We start from the raw sequence: 18,165 nt of genomic DNA on the forward strand, positions 1-18,165 counted from the left end.
ATGAAACATTATGGAACTGCCAAGAGAGTTCTCAGGTACATTAAAGGAACATTAGACTATGGTCTAGAATATGTGAAGGGCAGAAAAGCTATGTTAATTGGTTTTTTTGACGGTGACTGGGGAGGATCAGTTGATGATAGCAAAAACACTTCAGGGTATGCTTTTTCTTTTGGCAATGGGATTTTCTCTTGGGCTTCAGTTAAACAAAATTGTGTAGCACTTTCATCTGTTGAGGCAGAATACATCAGTGCTTTAGAGGTAACTGCACAAGCAATCTGGCTTAGATTTGTACTAGAGGATTTTGGAGAACTTCAAACTGAAGCAACTCCATTGCAGTGTGACAACACATCTGCAATAGTTATCACAAAGAATCCTGTGTTCCATCAAAAGACTAAGCACATTGATCGAAGGTATCACTTAATCAAAGATGCTCTGCAAGAAGGAATTATAGACCTGATTTACTGTCCTACGAAGGAGCAATTGGCAGATATCTTCACAAAACCATTGGCTAAAGATCAATTCAACTACCTCAGAGATTTTCTTGGAGTAAAATCAGCTCAAAGCTTAAAGGGGAGTGTTGAATCATTGCACTTGATACGAAACTTGAGTGATGTAGCATCTGTATGTTGCTTCCATTTTCAGGTGATGCTTCACAACTAATTGGCTTGGTACAAAGAAAGCCTGGTCGCGGTGATACAAAATTATCAGTTAGTTGCTCTGACAAGATAGCCCCCTGGAATGTTGTTGGAGTTAAAGGTTTGTTGTTTGATCTGTCGTGTACTCCAGATACGGTTTCATTCAGTCGATCCTGGATATTGACAGCTTGACTTCTTCATGTTTACTGGAAGTACTTGAATGGTTGGGCACTTCTAGTTATAATTAGTTGATGAGGTCATTCACATTCTTATTCCAGGATCTTTGCTTTCATTCTTTCTGCAACCTGTATACCTTTCTTCGGTCTCTGTTGGGCAATCCTGAAACTATAAAATGGTTTCTGTGGTTGATCAATTGAAACAGTCATTGCACGATCGCGTTCTACCGTTATCAAATGAGCTGATGAACCAGGTCAGTGAAATTTGTACTCTGTGATTTTGAAAGTGAGAAGGCTTTCATAAACGTGTACACTAATGCTACTGGCAGCCATTAATATGGGCAGCTCCAACACCACAAAAGGAATTTCAACATTCTGAGACAGCTTTGACCACTTTAACATGCGGGTAATTTAATCGGACATGTTCCAACAAAGTTATCATCTAATTATTTGGTTACTAATTTCTTAATGCTTTATGTTTTTGGTACATGATTCTCAGGTATTCGATATGTTGGAATAAATCTGGTCTGCATGAAGTCATTCTTGGAACCACCGGAAGAAAGCAAGGAACCGCTGCCAAAGGGGCATGTTATCCATCGACTGAGGCATTATTATGCAAGTAGGGTGATAAGCGTGATGCAACCTATATATAGAGAAGCCATTTATTACCATTTTCATATCGTTCTTATTGTTAGACAGAAAGCGGCTGTTGGAGATTTTCTTGTCTGTAAGACATGAATGCCTTATCAAAATCCCAGTGAATGAGACGTCTTATCAAGAAATCAAGGTATGGTCAATACTCCAGATACTGATTTACAGACTTCTTTATATAATATTTTGTTGATCTAGGTGATTATGCAGTTTTAGGAATATTCTTTACAAGTGATCAATAAATTCATGACATTAAACTATCTAAACCTGCTAAGTTGCACAAGTGGTTTAAGAGGTCTTTGTGCTTTGGTTACTTAGAAGTTCAAACTACGTACTGAGACCATTGTTCGCATCTAACTGAAAGATTAGTTGTTGCTTGTTGTGTAAAATGGTATGATCTACATAATTTTAGATATCTGTAGAAGTAATCTTCTGCTCAACATCTTTTAGTACAAAATTATGAATGTTTAACAAAAAAAAAATTATGAATTAGTTATATAACCACTGACGCTTATATATTGTGCAACAGCCAAACAATAGAGAGAAAAATAAGTGGTTCTTAATTAACTGGATATCATTTCTTTTTCCATTAGCTGATTATACCCTGTTGCTTCATGCAGGAAAGGGCACAGGAGTACAATTTAACATCAAAACTTCTAAAAACGAGACCTCCCTTTAGTAATTGGTCATTGAAACCCCCACATTTTGAGGCATTCACCGCCACGATACAGTAAGGTCAGTGCATATCAAGAAATAATAGTGGTTAGTGTGTGTGTGTATTACGATCTTTGCACGATCGTTGTGAGTATATAATTATATATGGTAATCAAGTGAAAATTGACACAGATGGTTTAGGAGTTTCAGGAGTCAGGACATTAGTGGTTAGAAAATTGTTGGTATTCAAAAGAGTTTACTAACTCAATACCAAAATATGTGGGTGATAAGTTTACAAACTCTATCACACCTCTCACTTTCACTCTCAATAAAATTGGACAAAGAAATAGAGAAAGGAGGGAAGCAACAAGCTTTGGTAAAACACTTGGACTTTGATATATGAAAGAAGTAGCAAGCTTGGTGATAACAAACACTTTGAAATATTAGAAGAGTTTACAACTCTTAAAGCTTACAAGCTGAAAATGAGAATGGAAATGGGATTCGGATGATATGATTTAAGCTTAGCAAGATGGCCTATTTATACAAAACAGAAATTAATAGACAATGCAACAACACTTGCAATGAATGATGGTGTTCCACATCTTTACACCCTTTCAAACACATGCAGCAACTTTGGATAGTTGGCACACACATGTCTTGCATCATTCCAGGTTGTAATCACAACCTTTCGGCTTGCACACAGCAGCTCACATCTCTGCTGTCTTTCAACACACTTTCAGCTAGCACATGGAGGAAACTTTAGTCTTTGTAGTTGTAGCATGAGTGGATACAACCTGTAAAGAAACTAACAGCCATTAGCAACATTTTACAGCCTGTTTTGAGTTGAATTTCCAACAAAAATGACAGTTTCAGCACTTCAACGGCATAATACCGATGGAGCGGTTTGTGTTCGGATCAACAAAGGAGAGAGGTCATTGTGTCTCCCCTCGTTGCACCTTTCTGCATATCTCTTCTTGAAATAGCAGACTCGCTGTTAATATTTTGGTTCTATTGCTTATTGCTTTGAATTGTGTGAATGCTTCTGTCTGCAGCGGCTGCACAGCCTTTTTCGCAAAGAACTCTTGAGTGCAAAACTGGCTGAGAGTTTTATCCTCCAGCTTTTATAACTGATCTTTTTGTTGACTAGAGAACTACTGGAAGTGTTAGAATGGTTATTTGAACGGACATGAATATTAGCAGGATTTAAGAACTGGAGGTGTATGTTATGCCGAAGGCCCGAAGAACTATGATCTGCATTATTTGCTGGACATGTCAAAACTACACGCCCAAGGCCGGCAAAGCTGTGATTAGGGAACCGAAATATGAGTGCCTACTGCCTAAGGGGGGCCAAAGAACCAAGGGATTTTGTAGGTTACGTACTTGTCACTCTTAGATTCACAAGTCATAAGAACTTGTACTTTTATAACCCCTTTGATTTACTTTTAAGTTCCACACGGCAATTGTTGTGGTGGTGCGCCTAATTTGCATCCCCAGTCTGCACGTAGCGTGTACATTTTGCAGAAGCTAGAAAACAAATTTAGTGATTTTGATAACCATTTTGTGTTTAGCGTTAAGTTTTTTATTATCAGTGATAAAGATAGAGGAAAACAGTAAAAGGGAAAATATAACCGTGTGAAGGGTGAAGGGAGGGAGAAACGAAGGATAATGCATGAGACAAAAACTTGAAAGTGAAATTAATTTATATGGTTTTCAGTTTCTTGTTTTTGGTTTTAATTTTGCGTACCACTTCATTTTCATTTCTTTCTTATTCATTCTACCATCCTTCTTTTCTCAATTCAGATCCTTTATGGATCTTTGTGTCTGGAGATGATAGACTAGAGAATCTAGATTGTTCAAGAGAGAGAAAAAAAGATTTGGGCCGTCCGAAGTGTTAGTTTTGTATGAGGTGCATAAGTGGGATGTGTTAATGACACTGAACTCTAACAAGTAATCATATTACATGTGTATACATATTAATTAACAATATACCTAAATTAGTAATAAAATCTAAATTACCTATTAATAAAATTCTCTTTGTCAACCAAATATAGGTAAAAAGACAAGGAAAATTTTATTTGAACTCATATTTTGCATCTCAACACCCAGCTTACTTTTTATATCCACATTGTATTTGATTTATCTATCATTATCTATTTAAACTCAACGTTATTTCCGAAACTGCCCTTACTTATCAAAACTCAACTCAATCAAATTTCTTTTTACACCCAACTCAATCTACTTAAAAATAAAAAATAAAAAACCCTAACCAGTCCATCATCTCCATGGAGCAAATTCCCTTCTCTCTCTCTTTAGAAAATCCTTCCATCTCCCATATGGTTGTCATTCTGCACCCCCATCTACTCCTCCGTAGTCATCCAAACCTCTTCCTCTTCCTTTTCTTCATCATTTGACATATCTAAATTTCTAGAGCACCAATTAGCTTAATAATAGGTATGAGCATCTGGTTAGAATGTTTAATGAGTTTGGTATGTTTCAATTAAATGAGAATCTTCTAGCCTCTATAGTCCTATATGTGGTAGAAAAATGGGTACGTCCATGATAACTTTTGGTAAATCAATGAATATTTTTAACCGTGGATATTTATTAGATACAATAGTTGTAGACAACAATTCCCATTACATTGAACTGTGGCTAAAAGGTATATCACATTTGCACGTTTTATAGGCGAACTCATAGGTAAGCAGTTTTTATTCTGGAGCAAAACTTCGAGAATTGATCTAACATGGATGTGTAATTGAGTTTATGCATTTTCATGATTAAACTGATAAATATTTCCACCATATATGGATTTAATATCGTAGTATCTTTTAGCCTTTATATGCCACAAAAGTTGCGGACAAAAATTCACAATACATAGAACTGTGGTTAAAAACACCTTTGCAGGTTTTATAGGTGAACTCATAGGTAAGCAGTTTTATTGTTGACCAAAACTTTGGGAATTGATCTAACTTGAATGTATAATTGAGCTTATGCATTTTAATGATTAAATTCATAAATATCTCGACCACATATGAATTTAATATCGTATTGTCTTTTAGCCTCTATATTGGTATTTGTGGCAAAAAAATGGGTACCTCCATGAGATAATTTTGTAGATTGATGAATATTTTCAATCTGAATATTTATTAGATACTACAAATTATAAGTCTATTCGCAAAAGTCTAAGTCAATGCCACGTACAATATATGTTAAGATATATTTAGGGAACTGTTATTAGCTCCAAAAATCTCATTCTATATTCTGCACAAGTGTATTTTTCTTTCTAATTATAGAAAGTTCGGAGTGCCAAATGAGATTTTTGGAGTGCTAATAACAATTTTCTATATTTATATACATTTTATTTTAGATTGGAGGTCGATTTCCTTTTGTTTTCTTTTTTTCTTTATCAAGTTGGGAGTATCATTGACTATGACCCTATGCAACTAGTTGTTGATTCGTTTTGAATAATCAACATTATTTCTTACAATGTCTTGGGCGTATGAATAACTGAAAGAAAACGGTCATGATACAAGTTGAATAGTAGTAATACTAATTAGTAAACAACTTGTGCATGATGTTTGCTTATAACCAAGTGGCATGAAGGGACAAATGTGTAGGTTTCATGTGTAGGTTTCATGCATGTGCATGATGTTTGCTTATAATCAAGTGGCATGAAGGGACAAATGTGTATGTTTCATGCATGACTTGGAATAGTATTAGTCGTCAAGAGATTTTGCATCAATTTTTTTATTTTTTTTTTAATATGTATATTCTATTTTAATGGGATTGCTCACCACCCCTAAATTGTGATAATGCCTTTATTTATCGTTGTTATGTGAGTTTATTAAATTTTGAGATTGTGTTTATCCACTACATACATTTTTTTTTTAGTCGAGCGATAGCATTAGTAAGTTAGACGTTAGATTGGTCATCGACAGAATTCAAACCCACGTCGTCATGCAAGAGCACAACACTTTTTCACCACTGTAGTAAATGACCACTTGCCAACAAGTTGATTGGCCTGTGTGACTTTACTAATACTATTCCAAGTCATGCATGAAACATACACATTTGTCCCTTTATACCACTTGGTTATAAGCAAACATTATGCACAATGCTGCACCGAATACTTTACTAAATCAGTCCAGCTTAGTCTAATCTAAGCCAGTCTAGCTTAGTCCTTGAAGTTAGTCCAGTCCGAGATAGTCCGGTGCAACAAATACACCCTTAAGGTGTGTTTGTTGTACCAAATTATTTCAAATTGAACTAGTTTTAAGGACTAAACTGGACTGGTTTGACTTTGACTAAGCTGAATAAAGATAGTAAAGTGTTTGGTGTGGGAAACTATGGACTGAAATCTTTTAAGACCCAAGTTATTTATTTTTTTTTATCATTTTTAATTTACTTTTACCTTTAAAAAACAAAAATTTTATTGTAGTTATTTAATTTTTTAAAAAACCTAATTATGTTTCACATTTACAAATCCTCAACCTTTATTAATCAGAAGAACATACGGCATTTTTTTTTTGCAAATCCTCTGCCTCTCCACTTCATCTTCGCCTCCTGCCTTTTCACTTCACCTCTTCCTATTACCTCTTCACTTTCGCTCACAAAATCAATTGCAAATCTCAAAATCAAAACATAGAGCAGAAAGAGATTGAAGGAGGCGCATGCATGTGTGATTGGCTCAAAGGTGGAAGGTAAGGGTTGGATTTGGTTTGGGTTTTCTGGGTTTTTTTTGGTGCATGTGTGATTGAAGCAACCATGGTCGTCCCACTACAGATTTTTTTGGATTTGTGAGTTTGTTTGCGTTTGAATTTTGGGATTTTCTGGGTTTGAAATTTTTTGCTTTTTTTTTTCTTCGAATTTTGTGGGATCTGGGTTTGAAAAGGGTTGTGGGACATGATAAAGAAGTAGATGGGAGGAACGAAGTAGGGAGGGTGAAGCGAGCAGATTTGGCTTAGCAGTCTGGCCAATTTCAGGGGGCCTCATTAAGACCCTTCAACAAAGTTTTTAGTCGGACTTAGTCTAGGCGAGTCTCATTAAACATAGTCCTTGCGTGAAACAAACACGGGACTAAACTAAGGTGTAATCCGGTCTAGTCTAAGAAAGTTTAATGAAGCCAAACAAATGGGCCATTAAAGTACAAACTACAAACCATGATACACCAAATTAAGTGCCTAGTTAGTCGGATCACGTTTTTCCTTAATTAATCTTCATTTCAATTCACGCTGGAGAGCTTGCGCAGTGATGGATAATTTGCATGGAAGCAACTGTTACTTGAATAAATAAATAAATAATAGAGGAAGCAAAGCATGCATGCATGCAATTCATCATATATACAGGAGAGTTAAAAACACACCCTTTCGGCCTTGATGCATGCATTCAACGTTGTTTCCCTGCAACTTCCACTTTAACCGTCGCTATATTTCACCCCTTTCACCGTCGCTATATTTGACCCCTTTCTCCAATTTTACTCATCATCCTTTTAAATGATCAAGGTTAACTTATGATTATATATAATCGATATCAATTACGTCAACAACTTTCTAAACTTTTTCTTCAGAGATATTTTTTTTTTTTTCATTTAAAAACCATATGTATCCCCTTTTGAACTACAAGACAATTATTATTATAATATTTCTATTCTCCTCTGTCAAAGTAAACGATGCAATTAGTTAATTTTCTACTCAATTAATAAACTTAATTACTGTAACATGTTTGATCTAATTGAGTAGTTTGTCATCTGTAATTGTCTGACCCCTTTTGTTTATTTAAGTATTTACTTAATAAACTTTATTACTGCAAATTGTCCCAGTACGTTACTGTCCTTAACCATCCACTGGGTTAAATAAGGACTTTTGAAATTTAGAGATATATATGTAGGAAAAAAATTCTTAGATGTTTTAGGTCAATAATGAAAATTAGGCCATAACGGGGGAGGGTCCATTGTTAGGCCAAAGACCTTATAGTCTTTGGAGACTTCTTTTCAAAAAGAGTAAATTGTAGTAATGGTCCATCAACTTTAATCAAATTAGAGCAATGATCATTCAACTAAAAATTCATTACTATTGGTCCCTCAACTTATCAAAATGTGTAATTATAGTCATTTTCATCAATTTCACGCGATTACGGAGATGGTGGCATAAAACGTGAATTATGAAAGTAAGACACTGCACATTCCACAATAATGTAAACATACATGGTACGTACGTGAAAAATGTGTGTGTGTGTATATAGTTTTCTTGCCAAACAATGTAAGAGTTGTTATGGTGGCATAAAACCTATATGAGTTGTTATATGGGCTCTTTCTTGTTTGACTGGATGATCTAAATTGATAGTCTGACAATATAAACATTAAATATCTGATAAGATTGAGAAGAAGCTAGATACCAAGGCCAAGGACTTGTAATTGAAGTTCTCAAAGACTTGTCTATATAGCATAGAAGTACAGGAGGCCTCCTCAAGGTGGCTTGGAAGATAGCTTGAAGCATAAACATGAAGAGGAACAATGGGAAGCATTTGTATGAGTTGTTGGATGGGCAGAAGAGAAGTGCAACAGCTTCTTTAATCTTCATCCTGTTCTTGCTGCTTTTGTGTGTTGCTGCGTTGTTATCTGCTGGCTGGATTGATACTGTAAGTTCAATGAACTCATAATGCTAGATTATACATAAAGTTTGAATAAAGGAATTCTAGTTTGTCACATAGTGGGTATGTTTATCATCTTCTATATTTTGTTTCTTTAAATAAGACTATTTATAACAAAAATTATAAACTAAAGAAAAATAAATCTAAGGTATTTATCGACCACCTTACTTGAAGTGGATTCATATATTGCAGAGGTAGTCTGAAAATATAGTCTGAAAAATAATAACACTACCATACATAAAGGCTCAGTCGTTAGACGACTATTGTAATCTTACTCTCCTCTCACTTAGCACGAGTGGAAAAAACTAGGATTTCCGAAGTTTGGTCATCGAAATACAATAATAGTGTCCTTCCTTGTCGTTTAGAACAATTAGAAAGAACCAACTCCAAACTGCAGATTGAGTGTTTAATCTTTTTACTTCTCTAATATTTAATTTTGTTTTTTGGTACCTTTGCATTTCACATAAAAAATTCTTTTGTATCAAAATTTCGCTTCATACTAACGTATAAAATATTTTCATCCTTTCTCTCTTTCTCAGAGAAAGTTTAGATTTTCAGGTACTTACTCTAACGAGTCGATAACACCCACAAAAGAAACCCAAAAAAGAAAAGAATTCCCTCTGCAGTGTACCAAAGGAATTAATGTAAAACAAACTTGTCCAAGAACCTACCCTACCACACACAACCCCACAAATCCTAACCGTCCATCAAACCTCACATGCCCGTCACACTTCAGATGGATCCATGAAGATCTACGACCATGGAAAGGGACGGGAATCACAAGGGACATGATAGAGCGGGCCCGAAAGACTGCGCATTTTAGGCTTGTGATCGTGGATGGAAAGGCCTACATAGAGAAGTATAGACAATCCATACAAACTAGGGACATGTTCACATTATGGGGCATTTTACAGCTTCTAAGGGTGTACCCTGGTAGATTGCCTGACTTGGAGCTCATGTTTGATTGCGATGATCGTCCTGTCGTCCGATCAAAGGACTTTCAGGGGCCTAATGTTGGCCCGCCACCGGTGTTTCGATATTGTGCAGATGAGGAGAGCTTGGACATTGTGTTTCCAGATTGGTCCTTTTGGGGCTGGTAAATATATCTTATGTCTTACTCTTATAAATATGTAGTGTTTTAGCATGTGAAGTGCTTTTTGTTTTTGTTTCTTTGTTTATTTGAGGGAACCATATGTTACACATGGAATCTTGCAAACTCTTCTTTTAATTTTGGCAGGGCTGAGATCAACATAAAACCATGGAGAAGTTTATTGCCAAGCATAAAAGAAGGCACTAAAAGAACTAAGTGGAAGGACAGGATACCTTATGCTTACTGGAAAGGCAACCCTTATGTGGCTCCAACCAGAATGGACCTTCTCAAATGCAATGTCTCAGAAAAAAATGACTGGAATACACGCCTTTATATACAGGTAAATTTCTCTATATATACACAAATGGTACTTCCATATGTATTAGTTTTACTTTCTTTTATCCAAATTAATCTCAGAAACTGTTTACTTTGGTACAGATGATATGAGATAACGCTGCATATGTCTATTTGTTATTTTAATTTTCAGGATTGGGAGAAAGAATCTAAACAAGGGTACAAGCAATCTAACTTGGAAGACCAGTGCACACACAGGTAGTTTTCGATATCTTTTCATTTGAAATTCCATTTATTAACAACTTAAAACTTTCTTCCTTTTTTTGTGTTGTACTGATATATAGGGCTTAATTTGGTTTGCACAGGTATAAAATTTATGTAGAAGGATGGGCGTGGTCTGTAAGTGAAAAATACATCATGGCATGCGATTCTATGACGCTGTATGTAAAACCTCGTTACTACGATTTCTTTATGAGAGGCATGACGCCATTGCAGCATTATTGGCCTATTAGGGACAACAGCAAGTGCACTTCTCTTAAGTTTGCTGTGGAATGGGGCAACAATGACACAGACAAGGTTAAATATCTCTGTCTATGTCCAAGTAAAACTTCAAGCATACGATGAAATTATATGTATTCTTTGTGAAACAGTAGGACATGTTATGTTGCAGACTGTGAATTTGAACTGTAGGTGCATGAAATTAACATTTTGGTATCTCGTAAATATGGCAGGTGCAGGAAATTGGGGAGGCAGCTAGCAAATTCATACAAGAAGATCTAAAGATGGACTATGTGTACGATTACATGTTTCATGTGCTAAATGAATATGCAAAGCTCTTGCAATTCAAACCGACTATACCTCCCAGTGCAGTGGAGCTATGCTCAGAAACAATGGCATGTGCTGCAAATGGCACATGGAAGAACTTCATGGTGGAGTCCATGGTGAAGTATCCTAGTGATGAACTGCCATGCACTCTGCCTCCTCCATACGATTCTCCAGCTATTCGTAATTTTCTTGAGAGAAAGGCTAATTCAACTAAGCAAGTGGAAGCTTGGGAAGATGAATATTGGAAAAGTATCAATAAAACGCAATAAAACCTTTTCCAATGTCTCCTGTTGTGCATTTTCTGTATTCCATAGGCTATGACTTGTAATTTTATGTCCTAGACTTAAATGAAGAGATTTGAACATAGGATTCCAAGTAACTTTGCTAATTAATATCCACTTAAAGTTTTATCCTTACACGATCATTTAGTTAACTGACAGTCTCCACTTTGTTAGAGAATGTTCTGAATTCAAATCTCATAGGCGACAGTTATATCAAACAAGGTTTTATCCTTGATTTTGGCTAAACAACACTCCCCTTAACGTTGACGGGGAATTTTAAACACACCATAACAATATTTTCTTCAAGTCTCAAATACGAAAAATCACAAACCTAGGTTTACACCAAATACCTTGCCACTTAGTGTTAGGATATACATAGTTGAGATATTTTGTATGCCTTGTATTGAGTGACATGTGTCATTAGGAGATTGGTTGTATTATGTCCTAAGGTGGTTACACTGTGTGTATTTATATTGTAAGTCAAGGCATTGTAATTATTAAGTGGTGAAATGAAAAGATTGTTCTTCAAGATTCTCTCTCTTCTCTTTGAGATTTTTCCCTCTCTTCTTCTAAGTTCTTATAGTTGACATGGTATCATCACCAATCAAAGTCTTACGCCATTTATTGCGATCCTACTGCTTCTGCTCATAGTGCTTGTCGGTGCTTGTTCTAAGTGTTGTTTCTATAGAACTTAAGATCGCAGGTTTTCACTTTGTTTGTATACCGATTAAACTGTGGGTTGCCTGTATTTATAGCTTCAACATGATTACAACTGAGGGTTTGAAAACCCTATTTACAAGAAGATTCAAAATTCAAAAGATATATAACAGAAAGCTACAGATTACAAATATTGAAAAGATACATCCTATAAACAAGGAAGCCTAATCAGTGAGGAGTTCAAACATAAACAAACTCTTGGAAGTACGCTGGACTCCTCAAAGCATGGTGGAATTATCCCGAGGTTAACTTCGTCTAATAGCCTTCCGCAAGCTAACAGGTTGTGAAACAACTAGAAGCTTGGAAACAAGGAATTTAAATCTTGACGAAGATAGACCTTCAGTGAAAATGTTAGTGAGCTGGTCCTGAGAACAAACATATTGTACCAAGAGTTGACCACGAACAACTTTCTCACGAACATAATGATAGTCCACTTCCAAATGCTTGGTTCTGGAATGAAAAACGGGATTGGAGGCAAGAACAATCAAAGTGACATTGTCACACCAGATTATTGGTTGAACCAGATGCAAATGGAGATCTCTATATAACGACCGTAACCAAGATAACTCAGCTGTAGTATAAGCTAATTGTCGGTACTCCACCTCGGCACTCGATTTGGAGCCGGTCTTCTGCTTCTTCGAACTCTAGGAAACAAGCTTTGAAGCCAAATAAATACAAAAACCACCGGTAGAATGACGAGTATCTGGGTTACCAGCATAATTTGCATCAAAATAGGCTGTTAACTTTGCATCTCCTGGTTTATACAGTAAGCCATGATTAAACGTAGCTTTCAAGTAACGAAGTATTCGTTTGACCGCTACCCAGTGTGTGTTCTTCGGTGAGTGCATAAACTGGCACACCTGATTTACAACATACAACAAATCAAGCCGAGTTATTGTGAGATAATGTAGAGCACCAACAACACTACGATACATTTCTGGATTTTCATGTGGATCACCATCATAGGCACTTAATTTCTGACCAATCACCACCGGAGTAGAAATAGGTTTGGCTTCTGTGAACTTAGTTCTCGTGAGTAAGTCTAAGGCATACTTAGACTGACTGAGATGCATGGAATCACCATTATATTTGACCTCAATACCCAGGAAATAATTCAATGGGCCCAAGTCCTTCATGGAAAACAAACTGCCAAGTTTCTTTATCAAATGCGCCATTGAGTAGAACTATTTCCCGTAATTAGAATGTCATCTATATAGATTAACAGAATAGGATATAAACCCCTTTTATTGAAGACAAACAAACTGTAATCACATGTAGATTCTTCAAAGCCCAGTTAAAGTAAGAAGTCTGAAAAGTGTTGAAACCAAGCCATAGGCGCTTGTTTTAAACCATAAATAGAACGTTGCAACTTACAGACATGATTTGGAAACTGTTGATCAATGAAACTCGATGGTTTACGCATGAAAACATGTTCAGTTAAATAGCCGTGTAGAAACGCATTTTGAACGTCGAGTTGGCGCATAGCCAACTTCTTGGACACGGCATAACTCATAACAAGTCGAATCGTGTTGTGCTTAACCACGGGGCTAAACGTCTCATTGTAATCCATGCCAGCTTTTTGGTGAAATCCATTGGCTACTAAACGAGCTTTGTGACGCTCTATAGTACCATCTGCTCTTCGTTTAATCTTGAACACACATTTGTTTGGGAGCACGTTCATGTTAGGATGATATGGAACTAAACTCCAGGCCCCACACCGTTGTAGAGCATTGAACTCTTGCACCATAGCATGTCGCCACTCCTCATGCTTCATTGCCTGACTGTAACAGGTAAGTTCAACAGAAACTGAATCAAATGCAACATACATAGCATACTTGGGATTAGGTTTGATGACCCCTGACTTGAAATGTATAGTCATTGAATGACCTGTACCACAAGGCTCATCAATATGCACAGGTTGTGAATCCACTAATACTTGCTCATTTGATGGTAGGGAGGGTCCTAAGGGCAGCCTAGGTTCGACAGGTGAAAGGGATGTAGGTGAGTTAACAATTGAAGGGTTTATATTTGGTATGGTGGTAGCATCAGGATGGGAGTCTGAAGATGGTGCAAAATTAGTGGTAGGAGAAATTTGTGGGATAGGAAGATGATTAGTTTGACTAGGACTAGACAAAACAGGCATCGTAGAAGTACTCGGTGATGGGAACGTAAATAACAATTGGGACAAGTGATTGTTACCTGGTGCATCAACGCTTTCAGAAGAAGATGTGAGTCCCTTAAAAGGGAAGAAATCCTTATCGAACAGGACATGGCGAGACAAATAAACTCGTCTCGTGGACAGATCCAAGCATTTGTATCCTTGATATGGTGTTAACGAGGGAACCAAAGACTTTCAACATGTCATAATTTGGTTTCCTATGAAACATTTTCTCAAATGGTGATGTGTTTGATAGAACACGCGTTGGCAAGCGATTGATTAATTATGTAGCAGTCAAACATGCATCAAACCAAAATTTATTTGGCATGGAAGACTGAGAAAGCATGACAATTGCAGTTTCAACAATGTGGCTATGTTTGTGTTCGGCCAAACCATTTTGTTTAGGGTGTTTAGGGCACGAAAAACATTGTGAATACCATGGACTGCAAGAAATTGTTGGAAAACATGACTTTTCTATACACCACCTTCATCTCATTGAAGAGTTTGGATTGAGCAATTAAACATATTTTCAACTTTGGCTTTAAACTTCACAAAAATTTCAAACACTTCAAATTTTTGTTTCATGAGAAAAATCCAAGAATATCACGAATAATCATCAACAAACAACAAACAACACATAAAAACGAAAACCTTCATTAGAAATAACTGGAGAACACCACACATCAGAGTGTAAAAGTTGCAAAGGAAATTGAGATATAGACTCGGAAATATTGAAAGGTAACCTAGTACTTTTACCTAGAGGACATGACTCACAAAAGGTTACATCACAAGTACCATGAATAGGTACCATTTTATTTGAAACTAAAATTTTTATTATTGGTTTGGCAGGGTGGTCAAGACGAGCATGCCACTTTTGAGCCGAGACCCTTACTCCTACAAATGTAGATACAGAATGATTGAGAAATCCACTGCCATCTGGAAATGGGTACAACTCATTCTCACATCTCCCTCAGAAAAGCGTCTTCTGTGTCTTGAGGTCCTTGACAAGGAAAAAATGTGGAAAAATTAGTAAGTAACAATCATTATCTAGGGTAAACCTATGGGTAGAAAGAATATTAGTGGATGCATTAGGACAGTGAATGACATCTCTTAAAACAAAAGAGCAAGCATTAGTTTGAAGTTGATTTGAACCATAGTGTGCAAACGAGATACCAATATTATTACCTACACCTCCCACACCTTCATTACCATTATATTCTTTGGGGTTGACCAAACTTTAAAGATTTGGGGTAATATGTGCATTGGCACCTGTGTTGAGGAGCTAAGATCCATTCTGTTGTTTGTTAAGGGTGATAGGTGAGGACGTCATTGCTGAAAGACGTTTGGTTGGTATTTTGCCTTCAAATGCAGTATTCATGAGTTGATAGCAGTCAAGTGCAGGATGACCTAGTTTGCCACAAATTTGACAAACAATTCTTTCTCAACAAGAAACAAACCTGTCTCCATTACCTTGGTTGTTCTACGAATGATTGGTGTTGCGAAGGTTGTTCCCTCTTGGAAGTGCACCACAATTTGAGAGGTTGCCTCGTCCTCCACCACGAGACCACCACCACGTCCTCATGAGGCCACAAAGGCATTGACAGTAGCGCCTTCAACCAAAGGGACATTGTGTTCTGCCAGTCTCCATTCTATAGTTAGCAGCAGGGATTCAAGAGTTGGATATATGATACGAGTGTCACGAGCTTGTGCAGCACTCACAGTCATCTCAAACCCTGGCCCAAGATTATTCAACACAATCTGAACCAGTTCTTCATCACTCACAAGTTGCCCAGTAAGGGCAAGGATGTCAGCTATTGCATTCATTCGATCCAGGTAATCTGCCATAGATATATCACTTTTTTTTTTTTCTGCAACAACATATTTCTTAGAAACAAAATTCGATTTTGAGATGTGGATGCATACCTTTGCTCAAGACCTTCCCATTTGGCTTGAGCAGTTCTTTTGCTTGCCACCACATACAAGATAAAAGCAGTGAGAGATCCATTAATCCAGTTGAGGATCATTTGATCCTGCTGCACCCAAGTTGTATACGCAGGATTCACAGTGGCTGAACCATCAACATGTTTTGCAGGGCATAGCAACATGCCATTAACGTAGCCTATCAGATCCTGACTTTTCAGAATAAGGAGAATTTGTGCTAACCATAGTGGGTAGTTGGTTCTATCTAATTTGATGTTGATGATAGTGGAGAAGGGTTGGAAAATGGTGTTTTAGGGGTTGGGTTAACAACAAGAACAACTGGAACAAATGGAACATTGTTTTCAACCATGGAAGTGATGTTGGGAAGAATGACAGGACTAGGATCTTTGTTGTTAGACAAAAAAAGCTCTAGAGACCATATAGAACTTAAGATCGTAGGTTTTCACTTTGTTTGCATACCCATTATACTGTGGATTGCCTATATTTATAGCTTCAACATGATTACAACTGAGGGTTTGAAAACCCTATTTACAAGGAGATTCAAAATTCAAAAGATACATAACAGAAAGCTACATATTACAAATATTGAAAAGATACATCTTATAAACAAGGAAGCCGAATCAGTGAGGAGTTCAAACATAAACAAACTCCTGGAAGTACATTGGACTCCTCAAAGCACGGTGGAATTATCTTGAGGTTGACTTCGTCTAGTAGTTTCGTCGTTAATTAGTTCCTGCCGTTGTTTGGAGCTTCTTCTCTAATCTTGCAAGTCAGTGATTTCGTTGAAAGTTTTAAGTTGGTGCTCTCGTCGGTGTTTGTCGGTGTTCGTTAGTGATTTTTCTGGATTTCTTGGTCGCTGTTTGTCGGTTGCTCGTCATGCATATAGAGGTGATATCTTTCCCTCTTTGTTACTGCATATCTGTTGTGATTTCTTGTGATTTGTGATTGTGTATAAACCTTAATTTTTGGGGGTTTTCGTCTGCATTGTTGTTTGATCTTGTGATTTGTCTCCCTGATCGTGTTGGAGTTGCAATTTTTAGTCGTCTACTTGTCGAGTTTGCGAATTACTTAGCACTGAAGCAATTGTCTACTTCATAATCATGGTTAGCACTGCTCAATTAGCTCTTACACAATCACCTATTTCTTCTTTGATTACTAGTGTTCGCAATACTGTTACTGTCAAACTTGATGACTCGAATTATGTTACTTGGAATTTTCAAATGGAATTGTTACTCAATGGCAATGGAATTCATGGATTTGTTGATGGTTCCAATTGATTGGGGTGGGTAGGGGAGCTTTGGTGACTTAGTGTTTTTTGTATGGTTAGCAAATTAAAAAAAAAAATGAAAGGGGTACTCTGATCTAGGTCCAAAAGTTTGAGTTATTATTGGATTTAGTCGAGTGACTAATTTTTCTATTTTAATTATTTTTTTAATTAAACTTCTTGATTTATCTATTTTTATTCACATTTTTATTTTGAATATATAAATAAGAAGATCTAAACAATTTATTAAAAATAATTAAAAAAAATTATATGTCACCATATGTGAATACCTACATCATAGGTTGAATGAATACATTCAGCATCTTCACCATTGGGCCACTTGACGTGGTTTCTCAAAATTAAATGGCCTAGTAGTAATGTGCACATTATATTTAGCACATATATAATTGAAAAACATGGTCATCCTTGCTTTATGTATCTATTTTTTTCTTGGTACGTATGTTACACATGATTAATTATGGACATGTTGTGAGAGTACAGCGGGATGAATACAAAGTCAATCAAACTCCATAGATATTAGATGTATAACGACTTAACTCTCGATTGAATGATACACCAGATTCTATATGGATCTATGCAGGGGAGGATTTATTGTCTCCGGTACTGTTCTCGTAACATTCTAATTCACTAATACAATGCTATATGTAAGTCATTTTTTCACAGAACACTGCAATAAAAGACTGAACTTAATAGTGACAATGAACTTGGTCCATATAGTTATATTCCTCCAAGTGACATATTGTTTTCTTTGTCTGGGATGCAACGTTGACTGCACCTTTTCTTACTTAAATGGGGATCAGCTTCCATTCT

The 18,165-nt window shown here is 36.5% G+C and overlaps 1 protein-coding gene and 1 pseudogene across 4 annotated transcripts; both read left to right on the forward strand.

Moving 5' to 3' along the window:
• On the forward strand, positions 1-2,196 carry LOC137719825 (tRNA-specific adenosine deaminase TAD1-like; annotated as a pseudogene).
• A 4,413-nt stretch (positions 2,197-6,609) lies between these two features.
• On the forward strand, positions 6,610-11,783 carry LOC137719479 (uncharacterized). Of its 4 annotated transcripts, none has more exons than XM_068458517.1 (8): positions 6,610-6,816; positions 8,490-8,752; positions 9,304-9,860; positions 10,002-10,194; positions 10,342-10,406; positions 10,514-10,724; positions 10,880-11,377; positions 11,477-11,783. In XM_068458517.1, the coding sequence occupies exons 2-7, from the start codon at positions 8,615-8,617 to the stop codon at positions 11,240-11,242; spliced, it is 1,527 nt and encodes a 508-aa protein (XP_068314618.1). In that variant the 5' UTR covers positions 6,610-6,816; positions 8,490-8,614; the 3' UTR covers positions 11,243-11,377; positions 11,477-11,783. The 4 variants fall into 4 exon arrangements, with proteins under 4 accessions (XP_068314618.1, XP_068314620.1, XP_068314621.1 ...); XM_068458519.1 differs by having other exon boundaries at positions 8,544-8,752; XM_068458520.1 differs by having other exon boundaries at positions 8,558-8,752.
• Positions 11,784-18,165: the final 6,382 nt, after the last annotated feature.

The sequence above is a fragment of the Pyrus communis genome, chromosome 16, assembly GCF_963583255.1.
Source record: "Pyrus communis chromosome 16, drPyrComm1.1, whole genome shotgun sequence".
Classification (NCBI taxonomy): domain Eukaryota; kingdom Viridiplantae; phylum Streptophyta; class Magnoliopsida; order Rosales; family Rosaceae; genus Pyrus; species Pyrus communis.